Genomic DNA, 17,373 nt, shown 5'->3' on the forward strand with positions numbered 1-17,373 from the left:
AAGCAGTCTCACGGATTTCCAATTTACTGAAAACATTAAAAAACAGTTCACACTTTCAAAGGATATTTCAAAACTGGAATGTCATTTAAATCATTGCAGGTATCGCATTTGCATGGTTTTAGAAACAAATACATTTTACCTTCCTGCTCTGGTCCTTCAGCCTCCACAACTGTGTTTCCTGCTCTTTCCCACAAAGCCTAGACTGTCTGATGATGGGAGAGCCTTTGGTCTGCTGAGAAAGTACGCTAATCTACATGTTTCTGTTTGTTCACCCAGCCCAACTAAATGTGAACAAAGTATCACTCTACCGCTGCCTGATATGCATGTCTCAAAAAGGGCAAGGATCACATCCCAACAATAAAGATGAAGATCTTATAACTTCAATACCACTGAGATAACGTGCTGGGGTAAGAGATTAAGCTACTAGGATCCCATCTCAGCCAGAAATGCAGCAATTTTCTCACAAGAAGCATAGTGAAAACAGAGACTAAAGAGGTCTCTCTGCCAGAAAGTAAACCTCCCAGCAAGCGGGACGAAAAGGGGAGAAAGCCTCTCTCTCCATTGCCAGACAGCAAAGGAAATAATAATGAATTGAAAGTTACACTGTACACCAGGGGTGGCCAACCTGAGCCTGAGAAGGAGTCAGAATTTACGAAAGTATATTGCCAAAGAGCCACGGTAATATCTCAGCAGCCCCCTAACTGCTCCTCAGCCCTCAGTGCCTCCCACCTGCCAGCAGCCCCCACCAAACAGCGCCTATTCCCACCTCCCACCACAATCAACTGTTTCACGTGTGTAGGAGGCTTGGGGGGAGCGAGGACATGCAAGGCTCAGGGGAAGGGGTGGAGTTGGGATAGGGCTTGGGGCAGAGTAGGGGGTTGAGCAGTGAACACCCCCCAGCACATTGGAAAGTTAGCATCTATAGCTCCAGTCCCGGAATCAGTGCCTAGATAAGGATCAGCATATGGCTCCGGAGCCACAGGTTGGCCACCCCTGCTGTACACAATCTCTCCACACATACACACCCCACACACATACTAGTTATAGTTTTATTCCCATTTCCACGATTCTGCTGGAGAGTTTCTATTTCTTCAGCAATTTTCTGCTTCTCAGCCTCCAGAGCTTCAAGAATCTTTGCATGACGAATAGTATGATCTTCTAAAGCCTAAAGAAAAGACAGATCCATCCATGACAATGTTTTTACAAGAAGCAAAGAATAAAATGGGGTGAGAGGTTATTTTATCTTTTGAGGCTGCATGCTTTACAATAAACTTCTTTTTTATCTGATCCCTCTACTACATCAATTAAGACGACACAAATTCTACCAATTTTCATTGCTTGCTTAAATTCTCACATGTATATGCTGGAGCATTTATTATTTAAATGGGACTACTGAATTCAAGAAAAAGGGAACAGAATTTTCTATTATTTAAAAAAGAAAAAATCTATCATAGAAGTTTAAAGATGAAAGAAAATGTGCACTAGCAGTCATGGAAAATAATGAAGTTTTGGTGTCTACTGCAATCAGCAAATGTAAAAACCTAATCTGGGTGTTGCCTGATTTGGGGAGGGTTAGTAGGGACAGTGGAATGTATCCACTTAATTTAGGTTTATTTAATACTTAATTTTCTAATTAATTAAGAATGTTAGTAATAATTAATAGATATTAATAATATGGGTATGGCTCGCCAATATGTGTGATCAGAAGATAAAAGTTCGTCTTGAATCAGGCTTCACAGAATTTAATACCAAGGAGATTGGGGTATAACAGGAATTACACTGAGACAAAGTTTAGTCAAACAAGACCTTTTATTTAAAATCAATGAAACAAGAAGTAAATGTAAAATGTTAAAAGCAGTATGAGATTACAAAGTATCACAATTCTTTAAGAGATATGATATATTATACAGTTCTAAATGCACTCTGCAGCAAAGAGTACTAAAGTGAATTTCACACCTCTGCTAGAGGAAGTATAGTTATAAAGAAACTGGTTGTAAATTAAACCCTTCTTAGCATAGATGCTTAGAGGTGAAGTAGAAATTAAGAATTATTTCATACTCACAAAGAATTAATACTACGACTAGCATTGACAGCTTTCGTAGGAGAAGGAGGCTTCGAAGCAGGTTGAGACGACCAGGAAACAGAGAGATGTATCGCCTGCCCTAATGGTGGATTATCACACCTTTTATAGGTAAAAATCCTTCCCTTTATGCCCAAATTTGTCTTTCCCCCATGGAAAGGTGAGGGTACCTGTTTTCATAGGCTGACCTTTGTGTATTATATGACGCATCTGCGGTTGTATGTGTTACATTTGTGGTCAACAATACCATCCTTTTTACCCTATCTAGGTGATAGGTTAGCAGATATTCAGAAAGTCCCTAGACAATTTACGTAGGTTTGTTTCCTAGTATCACTTTTCTGAGTAAGGGTCTTAAAGGTTGCTTTCAGCATCACAGAGGAAATAGGCCAGGATGTCTGGTTTAGAAACTTCTAGGTATCTTGCATTTATAGCTATTGCAAATTCTATTAATCTATGCAGCCTACACACTTTTATCAAAAAGACATTTTATACAGACCAACAGATTAATCCTCAGGGCTTTTGACGGGTGGTTTACATAAAGAAACCCCGTCACCTAGGACTTAATATCTGTGGGGCCCTTTTTAGTTTCATACCTGGGCAAATTTTGGTATGTATCAGGAATGGGCACCATGTATATATATTCATCTTTATCCCCAGATGGTGCTCGTCTGTGCATTTGTTTAGGGGATTGTTTGGGTGTCTGTCTAGGTCTCTGCCTAGTTTTTGGCTTGGGTTTGTTGCATTTATACAGCATATAACCTAACATAAGGAAATTAATCACAATCCCAATTCCTTGGATAATTATCCATACTTTTAATCCGAAATTTTCTCTGGAAGTTATTACAGGCTCATTCCCTTCATTCATTAATTGGGTAATAACTTGTTGGGCTTCATCCATATTGTTAGTAATTTGAATGAGGTGAGTCTCTTTACGAGTCATTAAGGATTTCAGTTGCAACCCTAATGGTGGAATATAAGCCAGAAAAGTAGGTGTACTTTGAATAGTTAAATTCTGGTAATCAGGGTTAGACTGAATAATGGTAATGTTCTCAAAAATAGGAATAGGGGAAATAACTTGATTTCCTATTACCGTGGGTTGCTCTGGGGTAAAACAGAAATTTGGCTCTGTGACAGGACACTCCAAGGGACCATACTGGTACCTCTTTTGGTTGGTAACCACGCAAAATTGGTTCCTTCCAGCATAGGTCACCCTCTCCATCGGAGTCTTCCATGTGGTCAGCCTCACTAGGCATGACGATGATGAATTCTGTGCTTTCTCTCTTTGTAGTCCACACAAAACAGTGTCTGTTTCAAACACATTACACCTACAGATATACTGGGGTCCCTTTTCAGAACAACAGGCCATCTGTGGTACCTTCCAAGTCTGAGTTGGAGTGTGATAGACTACCAGGGGAGGTGCATTAACGCGTTCCCTGTAGATGTCATCTTTGAGGTGACCTATAGAATGGATAGCAGCCAATTGCCTGTATACATCTCTGTCTGGGTCAAACACTGGTAACGAGACCGTGAATGAGACATACAAAGACCGTGCCATCATACAATCTTTTGTAAGAGAACAACTGTCTTGGTTGGGGTGAGGTGTCACAGATCCTATCTCTCTCATAGCACCCACTGACAAATGCTGGCATGTATCCAAACAAGTGGATCTTTCCTTTTCCAGCTCTTGAAAACATTTAGGACAATACCAACTCATTAGTTGTTCATCCTTAATTAAGTCAGGGACTTCTCCTAATTTTAAGGATCGTAATGCATCAGTAATTGTGCTTACAACATATTCCATATGCAGAACATATAATTTCTTTCCCCAAATGCTGATCTCTTTTCTGATCATTGTTTAAAGCAATCAACTTTAAAAGCAATTAACACATCTTTTTCCAACCACTAGAGGGTAGTTACTTCTACTAATTGATATTCAAAAATAACATCCTCCCCCCGAATTCCCTTAACCTGTTGAATCGGGTTGTTGACCAGTTCTGGATTAAGTATAATAGTCCGTTCCTTCTTTGTTGGTATGTTCTGTTGCTTGGGTTCAGACAACTGAGTGCGATCCGGTCGAATGGTTTCCTGGGGTTGCACTAGTTCGGTTTCAGACTTAATATTTTGGCATAGTCCTACCCTTAGAGCAACAATAAGGGTGTAATAAGTCAAAAATGTCAATGTCAATTTCATGGTTGCAAACTGCTGGGCTCCAGTTGTTGCGATTTCGTCTGATCACTTAAGTCCTGAGGAGGAAGTTGCTCCTGCGACCTGGACGATCGATACAGCTTTAATTGGTTAGCATGATAAATCTTGTCTCTATTATGCTTTCCTCCTGTTACTCTGATCTTATATACTGCTGAACTGAGTTTATCAATGATTTGGAAAGGTCCAATCCATCGATTACACAACCCATGTTCTGGTGACTTATATGACAATAACATTACTTGATCTCCTACCTCCCAAGTATTCTCTCTCTGGTTTTTGTCAAAGTAAGCCTTTGCCTTACGTCTGGATTTTCCCAATTTAGCAGCCACCTGCAAGTGAATGTGATTTAAATGTTTTTGCAGATTTTGCAGGTAGGTATCCATTTTTATTACCTCTAATTGAGTGCCACTAGCTTGCCAAATTAAATGTTCTGGTAATCTCATTGTTCGGCCTGTCATCACTTCAAAGGTGTTTTATCAGTAGATGCAGCGTCGTGTCGCCTCAATGCCATTAAAATTAAAGGCATGAGGGTGTCCCATTGGCATCAACCAGTTTCCTCAACATCACTTTTATAGTCCGATTGTCCACCATCCCAGATGACTGTGGTCTGTATGGGATGTGTAGTCTCTGCGGGACTCCCATCAATTTAAGACAATCCCTAAAGAACTGTCCTGTAAAATGTGATCCCTGGTCTGATTCTACCTTTGCAGGGATCCCCCAGCGAGAGAAGACTTGTTCTACCAAAACCTTGGCAGTGGCTTTTGCAGTATTGGCTTTAAGAGGAAATGCCTCTATCCACTTTGAGAAAGGATCGATAATCACCAACAAATATTGGTTACCTCTTTGGGTCCTTGGCAAAGGACCTACAAAGTCAATCTGCAAAGCCATCCACGGACCTTCATACACCTGGGATCTTAGTGGCGCATTTCTTTTGGATGGAGTAGGATTAGCTTGGGCACATGCCAGACAATTTTCACAATATTGTTGCACATCCATCCTAAGAAGTGGCCACCACCTTACAGATGCAAGACGTTGGACAGTTTTGTCCACTCCCTGATGTCCTCCTGTAGGAGTGTCATGGACCATGTACATCATTTCCCTTCGTAGGTGAGCTGGAACTACCCACACAGGGAAAGGACCTCCTGTATACATGAGAACTCCATCTACGACTTGTAACTGCTGTTCATGTCGTTTGTACAAAGGGTCTACTGTTAGTGATCCCTCTTTGTCTATTTTGGAAAGCTCTAGAATTACTTTTATTATGTCCTTATCCAATTTTTGCATGTCTTATAGATCTGGTATATTGGGTTGTACCAATTTAGTTACAGCTATAGGACATTTAGGATTAGGGGTAATAACAGAATACTCCTGATCCTTACTTTCCCAAAATTCTCCTGATCGGGCTCCTTCACGGGCCAATTTATCAGCTTTCTCATTTTCCATAGCATAAGGGTCTAATTTCCAGTGAGCTTTTACCTTTTTTATTTTGATTGGCCGCTCTGAAACAGTAACTATTACTGTTAACCAATGGATGTATCTCATCAGTGATGCATACCTAATAGGTGTGCCATCAGAAGATGTAAAACCATTTGTTTCCCAATATGGTAGGAACTCTGTGAGAGAATTGCATACCCATGCAGAGTCTGAAAACAGACAGATATCTTGGTATGTGGTGGTGATGGAGAACTGCACACAGTACTCCAACACACAAGCCACTGCAGCTAATTCTGCATATTGAGCCGAATGTGGAGTGCATGAATATGCCTTTTCCCAAGGCTCTCCTTTCTCAGGGGAACTGCATAGATTCACCCAGTATAGGGTTTGCCTTGATGGTAATAACTAGAACCATCAACAAAGAATTTATACCTATTAATGGGATCTGTCTCCTGGATTAAAGGTTGAAAGAGCGTTTGTTTTTCCTCCCCCCTTAGATCCAATTGATCAAAGTTGGGACACTTGTGTGGCTCTCCTGATATAATAGAGCTGTTGGTAACAAGGATGGTGTCCTAATAGGTTTGACTGCAATATCTTTTCCTTGCAGTAATAATGCCCAGTGAGCAAGGCGAGCATTTGAAACTTGCCCATCTTTTACCCTGTTGGACAGTAAAAACTGAAGAGGAGTGTGCGATGAGTGTAATATGATCGGGCTGAGGCCAATTAGAAAAGAAAAGTGTTGTATGGCCCAACTGGTTGCCAATAGATACTTTTCACAATTGTCATATTTGAGTTCAATTGATGACATTAAACGTGAGGCATAGGCCACAGGTCTGATTTTCCCATGCCTTTCTTGTGAGGCCACAGCCGCCAGCATTAACACTCACCGCTACCTCCAGATGATAGGGTATTTCAGGATTTGGTGTGATCAACACCGGAGCCTTGATAATGGCCTGTTTTAGTTGGGATACTGCCTCCGTGTGTTGCTCAGACCATTCCCACTGTACACCTTTCTTTAGAAGTTGGTACAAAGGACCTGCAATAGAAGCAAAATTAGGGATGAAATCCCTGTGGTACCCAGTTAAACCTAGGAAAGCTCTTAAAGCCGTAGGTTCCTGTGGTAAAGGCAATGTTTGGATTGCATCCACCTTCTGTTGCGCTGGGGTTCTACCCCATTTTGTCAGGGTGAGGCCCAAGAAAGAGACACAATTAGCCATTAGCTGAGCCTTGGCTGGATTGCACTTTAATCCTGCTTCTTTTAGAATTTGCAGGAGCTCGTCAAGTCTTTCTAAATGCTCCTCTTTCGTCTGTGTTGCTAAACACAGATCATCTACATATTGAAATAGAACATTTGGTTTAGAAAATGATGACAGTATCCGTCTCATTTGTGCATGGAATAGAGCTGGAGAGTTTTTATATCCCTGGGGCAAACGTGTCCAAGAATATTGCACTCCCTGAAAACTAAATGCAAACGGTACTGTGAAATGTGTGCCAATGGTAATGTCCAAAAGCTGTTACTGATATCTAATACAGTAAACCATACAGCCTCTGGATCAAAGGATTTGATTAGATCTGGCATTTTGGCCACTGTGGGGGCACAAGTTGGTGTGACCTGGTTTAGGCGTCTGTAATCTATTGTGAGACGCCATGAACCATCCGGTTTCTTAACAGGCCAAATAGGTGAATTTGCAGTGGAAGTACATTTTCGTAGTACTCCCTGTGTCAACAAGGATTTAATAGTTTTTTCTATGTATGGATTTGCTTGTTCTGGGTAAGGATACTGTTTTTGGGCTGAAATTTCTCCTCCTTCCACAACAATAGTGACAGCCATGCATCCACAGTCATGTTTGTGTTTAGCAAAGGCATCTGCATGTTTGTACAGTAATGCCTGTAACTCAGGTTGGTCTGCATGTTTAGCCACTATTTTGTCCAAATTATACCCTTCAGGTTCAAAGTCCTCCACTGGAGATACCATGCCACACTCAGGTATGACTACTGGAGAGTCATCCTTTTCCTGTTCTACTGAAAGACACAATAATTGGTTACACAAATCAAGAACACATCCCTGTTTGTATAAGAAATCAGTTCCCAATAAGGAATTCTTTGGGTCTGCTAACTTCATTAATGCAAAAGTATGATTCTTTCTTAGGTGACCTATTTGTACTTCAAGGGGTGTAGAAAGTGTGGTAGTAACCTGATTACTTGCAAAAGTTGCAAGTGTCTTGGTACATCCTGATGATAGAGGAGAGGATCTAGGATCCTCGACATGGAGAATACTGATTGCTGCTCCAGTATCTATAATGAGATTCCTGTCTAGTCCCTCTATCACTGCAGATATTGTGGGTCTTCCACTTGTATCTCTGTCTAAAGGGGTTATGACTACACTCGGGGTTGTTTGTAGTCATGCAGCATATGCTGTCAGATAATCAAGGGGTTCCTCCTCTATCTCCTCAGAGGCAGCCAATTCTGGAGGAGTGGCTGTCCACTGGGGAAAAGGGGATGGATCGACGGAGGCCACTGGACGGTTCAAGGTTGCTGAGCCTTGGCCTTCCATCATCATCAGCTCATTCACACGGGCATGAAGTTCTCGGATAGCCCGTCGTTGAGCCTCAAGCGTCTGTTGCACTGTCTTAAACATTTTTACAACTGAGTCCTCAGTTTTGTGCAAAGGCGGTGATTTGGGTCTCTGCAGACGTGAACTGTTCTGTGCAGCATCTGAAAAGAAAGGAACACGATCCCGGGCTCCTGCATAGGATCCAAACGCATAACCCTGTCGAGGGCCTGGCCACCGAAGGTCCAGGGTTATTACGTGGGTTAGGGTCATTTTGCCAACGTTGATACTTAGGGAATTTAGGAACTCCTCGTCCTAATCCTGGCTGAGGTTGAGGTCCTCAATCCTCACCGTAGGATTAGTTTGTGGTTCCTGAAGTACTGCAACCGGGGCTCCACGCCACCTAATTTAGAGCCTCCTGTGCATCTGCTTTAGCCAATAAGGCTAATGTTCATTTTAAAGAAATATCCTCAGTGATATGCATATTAACCATTTCTCTTAACTGAGGAATAGAATTATTAACTAACAGACTGATATATGGCAGTTCATCTGTTTCCTCTTTGATATGACTCGCCAAGCTGCACTCAACCGCAAATGAAACTGATGTGGAGTTTCATTAGGTTTCTGCTTTAAGTTAGACAGAATTGCTACTCCAGCTTGCCCTGGGTGCTGGTTATGTTCCAATAGGGCTACTGTCTCTTGAAAACTTTTCTCTCCTACCCTAAACTTAAGTGGCAAAGTACTCCACAATGCTCGATTCACTGTGAGTTGTAAGATTTTAACCCAATCTTCCCTTGGTAAGCCAAACACTTTTGCTGTCTCCTGCACACGTTGTGCATGCATAGCAACTGAAGAATCCTCCATCATTCCTACTTGCTTAGCTACCAGGTCTAAGGTTTTAATATCTGTAACAACTGCTACAGGACAATCAGAATTGGAACCTGCAGTTCCTTCTTCTGGATCTGAATCTGAGCTTTCATCTGAGCTTAAATCTACAATTTCTATTCCTTGCCTCCTTCTACCTGGATTCACATTTTCCTCATCTGAACCATCAAAACTTTCCACTGGAGAGAATCCTGGGTATCTAGGATAACTTTCCATGAAATATCTATGGCTTACATCCAAAGTGTCTCCACACTGACGCAGGACATCTCTTAGTCCACTAAAGTCTGGCGTGGTAGGGCGTTCTACCGATATACTAGGTGATACCAGCATATACCACGGGGGTGTAGAGGACCCACGAAATTCCTGGGGTCTAGGCAATGTTGATTGCCCGAATGCCAATAAATGTCCACCCAAAGGGACTGGATTTTCTACTCTATATGGTGCTAATGTAACATTGGGTGGAGGAGCAGAATTCTATTCCCTGCTTGTTGTTGTAGCTCTCTTTGTAACTTAGAGATCACTACATCACATGCATTAGCTACCTGTGTTACCTGTGATACAGCCTCTTCCAACCCTTGAACAATGACCGATTCTAAAGGTACACTCACAGAAGCTGTCTCTACAGAAGTAGAGATCTTTTCCTCTTTCTCTGCTTCTCTGTTTGTGTCACTAACTGCTTCACTGACTGTGACACTTGTCTCCGCCTCCTGAACTGTCACTTCAGAACTTCCGTCTCTTATCGGCAGACTGTCAGTTTTCTCTGCACTGCCAATTTCCTCTTCTGACTCTACAGATTCAAGATTCGCTTCTGAAGGTACTGTGTTTGCTAATTCTCTTGTTTTACTTCTAGTCACTGGTCCAATAAGATTTTCTACCTCTGTCGGGTCCACCATACCAATAGGAATGGGAATCAATTCTTCAACTTCCTCTGCTCTATTTTCTCCATTTTCTAGTTCTTTAATCTTTTCCAACAGCCGACCACGGTCCACTCTATAGGCTACCAGCATCTGCTGAACTTCCCTGAGTAACTCCATCTTTTTATCCAATTTCTTTCCCAATGAACTACAAGCTACAAGCAAGCATTCAACAGCTATTCCCTTCACCACCTTAGCTTTTTTCTTTTTCTGCTCTGTTTCATCCTCAAATACATTACTCACAAAACCCCATGGGTTTCTCTGCTCAGAAATCATTCTACTATTTCTCAGCTGCTCCAAACCTCCACTATGTTCCTGAATATATTTCCTAGCAAAGTTTTCCAAAGCTAAACTACTAGAAATTCCAACACACTCCACTCCTGTGCTATCTTCACTTTTAACACTCTTACTACGAAATAGAGAATTCATCTCTTTCTTTTCCTAGTATATTCACTAGAATCTAGTATTGTCTAGTATATTCACTAGAATCAATCTTCTGTTGATTTACTCTGATATAGAAGGCGTCCCTTCACAGAAACAACAGGATAATACCCCTTGTACACCGGTTTAAACACTGTATCATAAAAGTCCCAAGTAAATAGAGGGAGTGGGGATACTCTCTTCTCTCTTCTCTCGATGGCTTATAGCAGATCGAGAGGTCTTTCCTCTGTCGGGACCTGCCAAATATCGGGAATACTGAGGCAGACGGATCAGAGGTGCAGTCCGGAAGAGTTAATGGGACTAAGATAAGGTATCTTTGAACTATTCAAGTTCTGACTGATCCTTTCTGGCGGCTATGAATACCTTGCTTTATTAACTCCCGCCACCACTAGTGTGGGTCACGGATCGCGAATTATTTTATTCGGTACCATTCATTAACTTCTTCAACATATAAAAACCCCTTTCTGTGCGCGCTTATCACTTTAAAACAATATTACTTTAATATTCATTTATCAATACAAAACCTTTAGGCAAAAGTGAAAGTAAAGACCTTAAGATTGCTTAACCACAATACAAAACGGAAATACTGGGCGTACTGCCAGCAACAATAATCACAGGAAGTTGTCTCTGGTTTAAGAATAAGATTTCAGAATTGTACTGAAATTAACTATTTACTTACGGTTCAAAGAAATTCCCTGAAATTCCTGTCACACACTCCTTAAATCTCCTCCTGGCTGGCTCGCCAGTCTGTTGCCTGATTTGGGGAGGGTTAGTAGGGACAGTGGAATGTATCCACTTAATTTAGGTTTATTTAATACTTAATTTTCTAATTAATTAAGAATGTTAGTAATAATTAATAGATATTAATAATATGGGTATGGCTCGCCAATATGTGTGATCAGAAGATAAACTTGAATCAGGCTTCACAGAATTTAATACCAAGGAGATTGGGGTATAACAGGAATTACACTGAGACAAAGTTTAGTCAAACAAGACCTTTTATTTAAAATCAATGAAACAAGAAGTAAATGTAAAATGTTAAAAGCAGTATGAGATTACAAAGTATCACAATTCTTTAAGAGATATGATATATTATACAGTTCTAAATGCACTCTGCAGCAAAGAGTACTAAAGTGAATTTCACACCTCTGCTAGAGGAAGTATAGTTATAAAGAAACTGGTTGTAAATTAAACCCTTCTTAGCATAGATGCTTAGAGGTGAAGTAGAAATTAAGAATTATTTCATACTCACAAAGAATTAATACTACGACTAGCATTGACAGCTAGGAGAAGGAGGCTTCGAAGCAGGTTGAGACGACCAGGAAACAGAGAGATGTATCGCCTGCCCTAATGGTGGATTATCACACCTTTTATAGGTAAAAATCCTTCCCTTTATGCCCAAATTTGTCTTTCCCCCATGGAAAGGTGAGGGTACCTGTTTTCATAGGCTGACCTTGGTGTATGTGTTACATTTGTGGTCAAAAATACCCTCCTTTTACCTAACTAGGTGAAAGGTTAGCAGATATTCAGAAAGTCCCTAGACAATTAGGTTTGTTTCCTAGTATCACTTTTCTGAGTAAGGGTCTTAAAGGTTGCTTTCAGCATCACAGAGGAAATAGGCCAGGATGTCTGGTTTAGAAACTTCTAGGTATCTTGCATTTATAGCTATTGCAAATTCTATTAATCTATGCAGCCTACACACTTTTATCAAAAAGACATTTTATACAGACCAACAGATTAATCCTCAGGGCTACATGGGTCAAAATGTAAGGTATTACATCTATTAATACGATTTAGGAATAATTCCTCATTTTCAGGGGTGCTGTCAAGTCTTCTTTAATGTTTTTATCTGAGGAAATAAGTTTTGAAAGTATTCTGGCTCCCTCAGATATTTCCCCAAATACTTAACATTCTAGACATTGCTTGCATTTATGCCTGAGTCCATCATTTTTGGTGAGCTCAACATTTCCCTAAGTTTGGAATATCAGCAACCCAGCCCCCATTACATAAAATTATAGCTGATCTTGTTATTTTTGATACCCCGAATAGCAGCTGATTTAATAAGAGGGCAGTAAGTGAGACATGTCTGTCTTAAAATCATTTTGGAGAGGATTATTTTTAAGAGAGCCAATGAAGTTAAATAATATTATAATGGTTTGTTTAAATATGATGATTGATCAGATAAAATGCATGTTTTAAATTTTACCTGTCTGGTGGCTAATGTCTCCATTTCCAGGCGCTTCTTGCTGAAACATACTTCCAACTCAAGATGTTGCTTTGCTTTTTCCAGTTCTTGTATTTTGTTAGCAGTCTGCTGGTGATTCATTTCCTGAATTTGTTTCTTATGAGATTCTTCTCTCTTTAAAAAAAAGGATAGAATAAATGGGGTACAGGAAAAAAAAATCACATGCTTCAGCTCATCCAACCCATTCACTAAAGATGGATATTAGAGTCTGTTCTTCTTTCTGTCCATGAGAGATTTATGGCCACTAGATTACAGAGATAAATTCACTTTCTCAGCAATGGGAGGTTATATCCCAGTCAATGAACATCAACTATTATACCCTATTGTATAGAGATGGGCAAACTATGGCCCGCAGGACCGTCCTGCCCGGCCCTTAAGCTCCCAGCTGGGGAGGCTAGCCCCTAGCCCCTCCCCTGCTGCCCCCTCTCCCCCACAGCCTCAGCTTGCTGTGCCACCAGCACTCTGGGCGGTGGGACTGCAAGCTCCTGCTGGGCAGCATGGCTGCGAGCGCCACCAGCCTGCTCCGGTGCTCTAGACTGTGCGGCAGTGTGGCTAGCTCTGGCCGGGCGGCGTGGCTGCCAGTCCTGGTGTTCTGAGTGGCATGGTAAGGGGGCGGGGAGCAGGGGGTTGGATAAGGGGCAAGGGGTCCCGGGGGGGCAGTCAGGGGACAGGGAGAAGCTGGCAGTTGGATAGGTGTGGGAGTCCCGGAGGGCCTGTCAGGGGGCAGGGTGTGGACAAGGGTCAGGGCAGTCAGGGAACAGTGAGCAGGGGGGTTGGATAGGGGGTGGAGTACCAGGGAGCAGTTGGGGACAAGGAACAGGGGGGTTGGATGGGTTGGGAGTTCTGAGGGGGGCAGTCAGGGGGCGGGGGCTAGGCTGTTTGGGGAGGCACATCCTTCCCTATCCGGCACTCCATACAGTTTCAGAACCCCAATATGGCCCTCAGGCCAAAAAGTTTGCCCACCCCTGCTATAGTACAATTGCTGAGAAGTATAGTATCATAAATTTATCACTTTGCCACCATATATTATTCTCTATTAATTATATCAAGCCAGCATAATCCTGAAAATTGTACCCTGCTTGTAGTAGTCCTTGCCCCCAAGACACATGCAAACACAAGAAAGAACGAAAACCCCGTGCAAAAAGAGCACATATCTGGAATACTTTGTGCAATAGGTGGATTTTTATAAGTGTTTCAAAGGAGAGGAAAGAGAGAGCCAGGGATTCAGCTGTTCAGGTATGCGAGACAGCATGAAAGGCTAAACAATCCACCTTTTCATTTAATTATGCAAAGCAATTTACCAGTTCTGCTTCTAGTGATTTTATCTTGCTTTCGTAAACTTTTTTTTGAGAAATAAGTTCTTGTTGAGCCATCTCTTTTGCAACCTGGATACCTTGCATCATTTCTTCCTTGGCTTTCAATCGTGCCGCTTCAATTTCTGATTCAAGTCTGGAAGTAGTGAGCAACTTAAATTAAAATGTTAGCTTTTAACCTTTTTTAGTATGTTGCATATGAGATAAAAAGAGTAACAAATGCTATATTCATTACTTTATTGCTTCTGTCAAATGTGAAATTTAGGTCTAAAACCTTCTCATTTTAATTGTCATGGGTGTGCTAAAATTTTGTAGTTTATTGATTATCTCCCCCACCTCCCCTGGGGAGAAAATCACACACAAGAAGGAGAAAGACTTTTTAGCCACAGCTGCTACATTTTGGGCAATTCGATCATTAGAAACATAGATAGCTGGGTTTGCGATGATCAGGAGAACCGCATGGTGACTTGCCTGCCTGGTGCGAAGGTTGCAGATCTCTCAAGACATTTAGATAGGCTTATGTGTAGAGTTGGGGAGGAGCCAGTGGTTGTGATACATGTAGGTACCAATGACATGGGGAAGGATAGGAGAGAGGTCTTGGGCATACCTGGCACACCCCATGTGCATGCCTATGCTCTGCCTCCTGCCCCTGCACGGAGGAGAGAGGAGGCAGAGGGCGGAGAAGAGCGAGCCAGGCCAGACAGGATTTTTAATGACATGCTGCTCCAGCAGGCAGCAGCGTGCCATTAAAAATCAGCTCGTGTGCCGTCTTTGGCACGCATGCCATAAGTTGCCGACCCCTGTGATAGAACACGGAGTAATGGTCTCAAGTTGCAGTGGGGGAGGTTTAGGTTGGATATTAGGAAAAACTTTTTCACTAGGAGGGTGGTGAAACACTGGAATGGGTTACCTAGGGAAGTGGTGGAATCTCTTTCCTTAGAGGTTAAGGTCAGGCTTGAAAAAGCCCTAGCTGTGATGATTTAGTTGGGGATTAGGTCCTGCTTTGAGCAGAGGGTTGGACTAGATGACCTCCTGAGGTCCCTTCCAACCCTATGATTCTATGAATGGGAGTGGAGGTGCAGGGCCACATGGGCAGGGGGTGCAGAGCTACAGGGGGCAGGCGGATGACTGAGTGGGGGCACAGAAACACATGAGGACAGAGGGTGTAGAGATACACGGAGATGAGGGGAAGGAGCTGGCTGAGGGGATGCAGGGGCACAGACACATGGGGACAGGAGGAGGGGGTGCAGGGCCACATGGTGACAGATGTGCCTGACTGAAAGAGAGAGACTACGGGTCAAGCAGGGTCTGCATGGGCGACGCTCCCTAACAATGCCTTCCCGCCCTCCCTCAAACCCCCGCCCATTCTATACTTTTCCCCACCTGTTCTATACATACCCAACAACCCTTCAAATTTATACACAAGCTCCTTCCCAGCAATTACTTCCCTCTCCTTCAGCTTCTCCATTACCTCTGACTCCCCCAAGCCTTTGCACTGCTTCTGAGGGGTGCAGGAAATATGGTTCTGTACTGTAGTTTAAATGAATTATTACTCAGAGTTCTGTATTAATATGCCTAGTAAGTAATCTATTTATCAAAAAACATTTCCTGAATTTTTTTTAGTGTCTATATTGTTACAGACATACTTGCTGACAGGTATTTTGAAATAAGTTACCAACATAATTTAAACTGGTGTGATTATATTGTGTTATTTTGACAAATAAAATATGCAGAATTTTAAAATATTGTGTGCAGAATTTTTTAGTTTTTGGCACAGAATTCACCCAGGACTAAAAGTATTAAGATGGGACCACTACCAACTTCCTGTGCTGAAATTCAAGAGGCTGTCCCTCAGCTTCACACTCACCCATTTTGCATTGCATTAAACATATCATAATCTGTATTTGGAATAACCCTCTCTGAAAGTCTGATTTTTGCAGTGGAATAAATTCTCAATTTAATCTTTTGGCAAGTAAGAAGATTCGATGTGAGAAGACAATTTCAGTAGAATTCAGGCTTATGGAAATATGTCATAATAAGAATTACGTATTCGAATTCCAAACAGTTAATCAAAAGAGTGCACTGCTAGAGATAACAAAAATAAATGTTTCATGGTTATAAAAACACTGCAATATCATTGTGTGTATTCAACTTTATTAAAATGTTCGACTTTATGAGAAGTAAAGAGTGACCTTGTCTTTTTTTTTTTTAAACTTTAATTTATTCTTATGCAGTTTATATGCCTATATATTTCCAGAAGACAGCATGCTGCATTAGCATATGAGCAGTTTATTTTTTAACCTGGAAAGTTCCACAATACTTACTGTGACCTCTGTGCAACCAACAGTTCATTTTTTGCAAATTCAAAATCTTTTGGCCCATCACATGAAAGGGTAGTCCCACAAGATGGCCTTTTTACTTTCTGAACCTCTACTGGATGATTAAACCTGAAATAATGGTCTCCACCGAGAATCACCCGATCACCCTGCAAAATACAGACACACTATTAGTCTATAATCTTATTTTTATATATATATATATATATATATATATATATATATATATATATATATATATATATATATATATAATACATCAAAATTAGAAAAATAAAAATATCCAGTAATCTGTCATGATGAACAATTCAAGAGCCTTCTCAAAAACTGCAGTCAACAGATAATTTACCATTCATGCCAGGTATTTTCAAAGCCATGCATAAATATATTTATTTCTGTACCAGTGATAGACAACTTACATGATGCATAACTGTTGGCTCTGAAACGTGTTTCCCATTAACATATGTCTTTGCTTCTCCCAGTGGCGTAATACTCACTCTACCATCAACATTTTTGATAACACTGAAAGTGAGAAACATCAGGTGTGACAGCAATAGCTTATCATGAACAAAAAAAGTTATGTAATTTAACCCCGGCTATCCATGACATTCATGATTTAGATAATGTGACTTTGAATCTCTTCCCCCGCTCCCCCAAATATTGACTGTATAGTTCATGCTATTCTGTTATTACACCATACACCTCAACTATATTGCTTTCTAAGAGTCAATCCTCATTTTGGAACAAGGTAAGTTTGAGTCTAAACACACCTGCTGCTAAAATACTTAGTGTAATTTACTGCTATCTGAAATGCTGAATCAGGTACTTGAGGTTATGGAAAACTTTATTAAAGAAAACTTCACCTTATCTCACATTTCTTCAAACTTTTTTTTTTTAAGTAGTAATGTTGTTTAAATTTCTTGTATTACATAAGTGGTTCTAGGCAGAAAGAGAGCTGCACATTATACA

At 41.2% G+C, this 17,373-nt stretch overlaps 1 protein-coding gene across 1 annotated transcript in view; it reads right to left on the reverse strand.

The window, feature by feature from the left end:
- KIF14 (kinesin family member 14) overlaps window positions 1–17,373 on the reverse strand; it is an 87,804-nt gene that overhangs the window by 39,722 nt on the left and 30,709 nt on the right. Inside the window, exons 14-18 of the mRNA XM_039484318.1 lie at window positions 16,824–16,926; window positions 16,393–16,553; window positions 14,057–14,204; window positions 12,717–12,869; window positions 1,039–1,165 (exon numbers count right to left, since the gene is read on the reverse strand). Of these exons, the coding sequence (XP_039340252.1) occupies window positions 1,039–1,165; window positions 12,717–12,869; window positions 14,057–14,204; window positions 16,393–16,553; window positions 16,824–16,926 (692 nt within the window). The remainder of the gene's footprint in view (window positions 1–1,038; window positions 1,166–12,716; window positions 12,870–14,056; window positions 14,205–16,392; window positions 16,554–16,823; window positions 16,927–17,373) is intronic.

The sequence above is a fragment of the Mauremys reevesii genome, linkage group 8 (genome assembly GCF_016161935.1).
Source record: "Mauremys reevesii isolate NIE-2019 linkage group 8, ASM1616193v1, whole genome shotgun sequence".
In the NCBI taxonomy this organism is placed as follows: domain Eukaryota; kingdom Metazoa; phylum Chordata; order Testudines; family Geoemydidae; genus Mauremys; species Mauremys reevesii.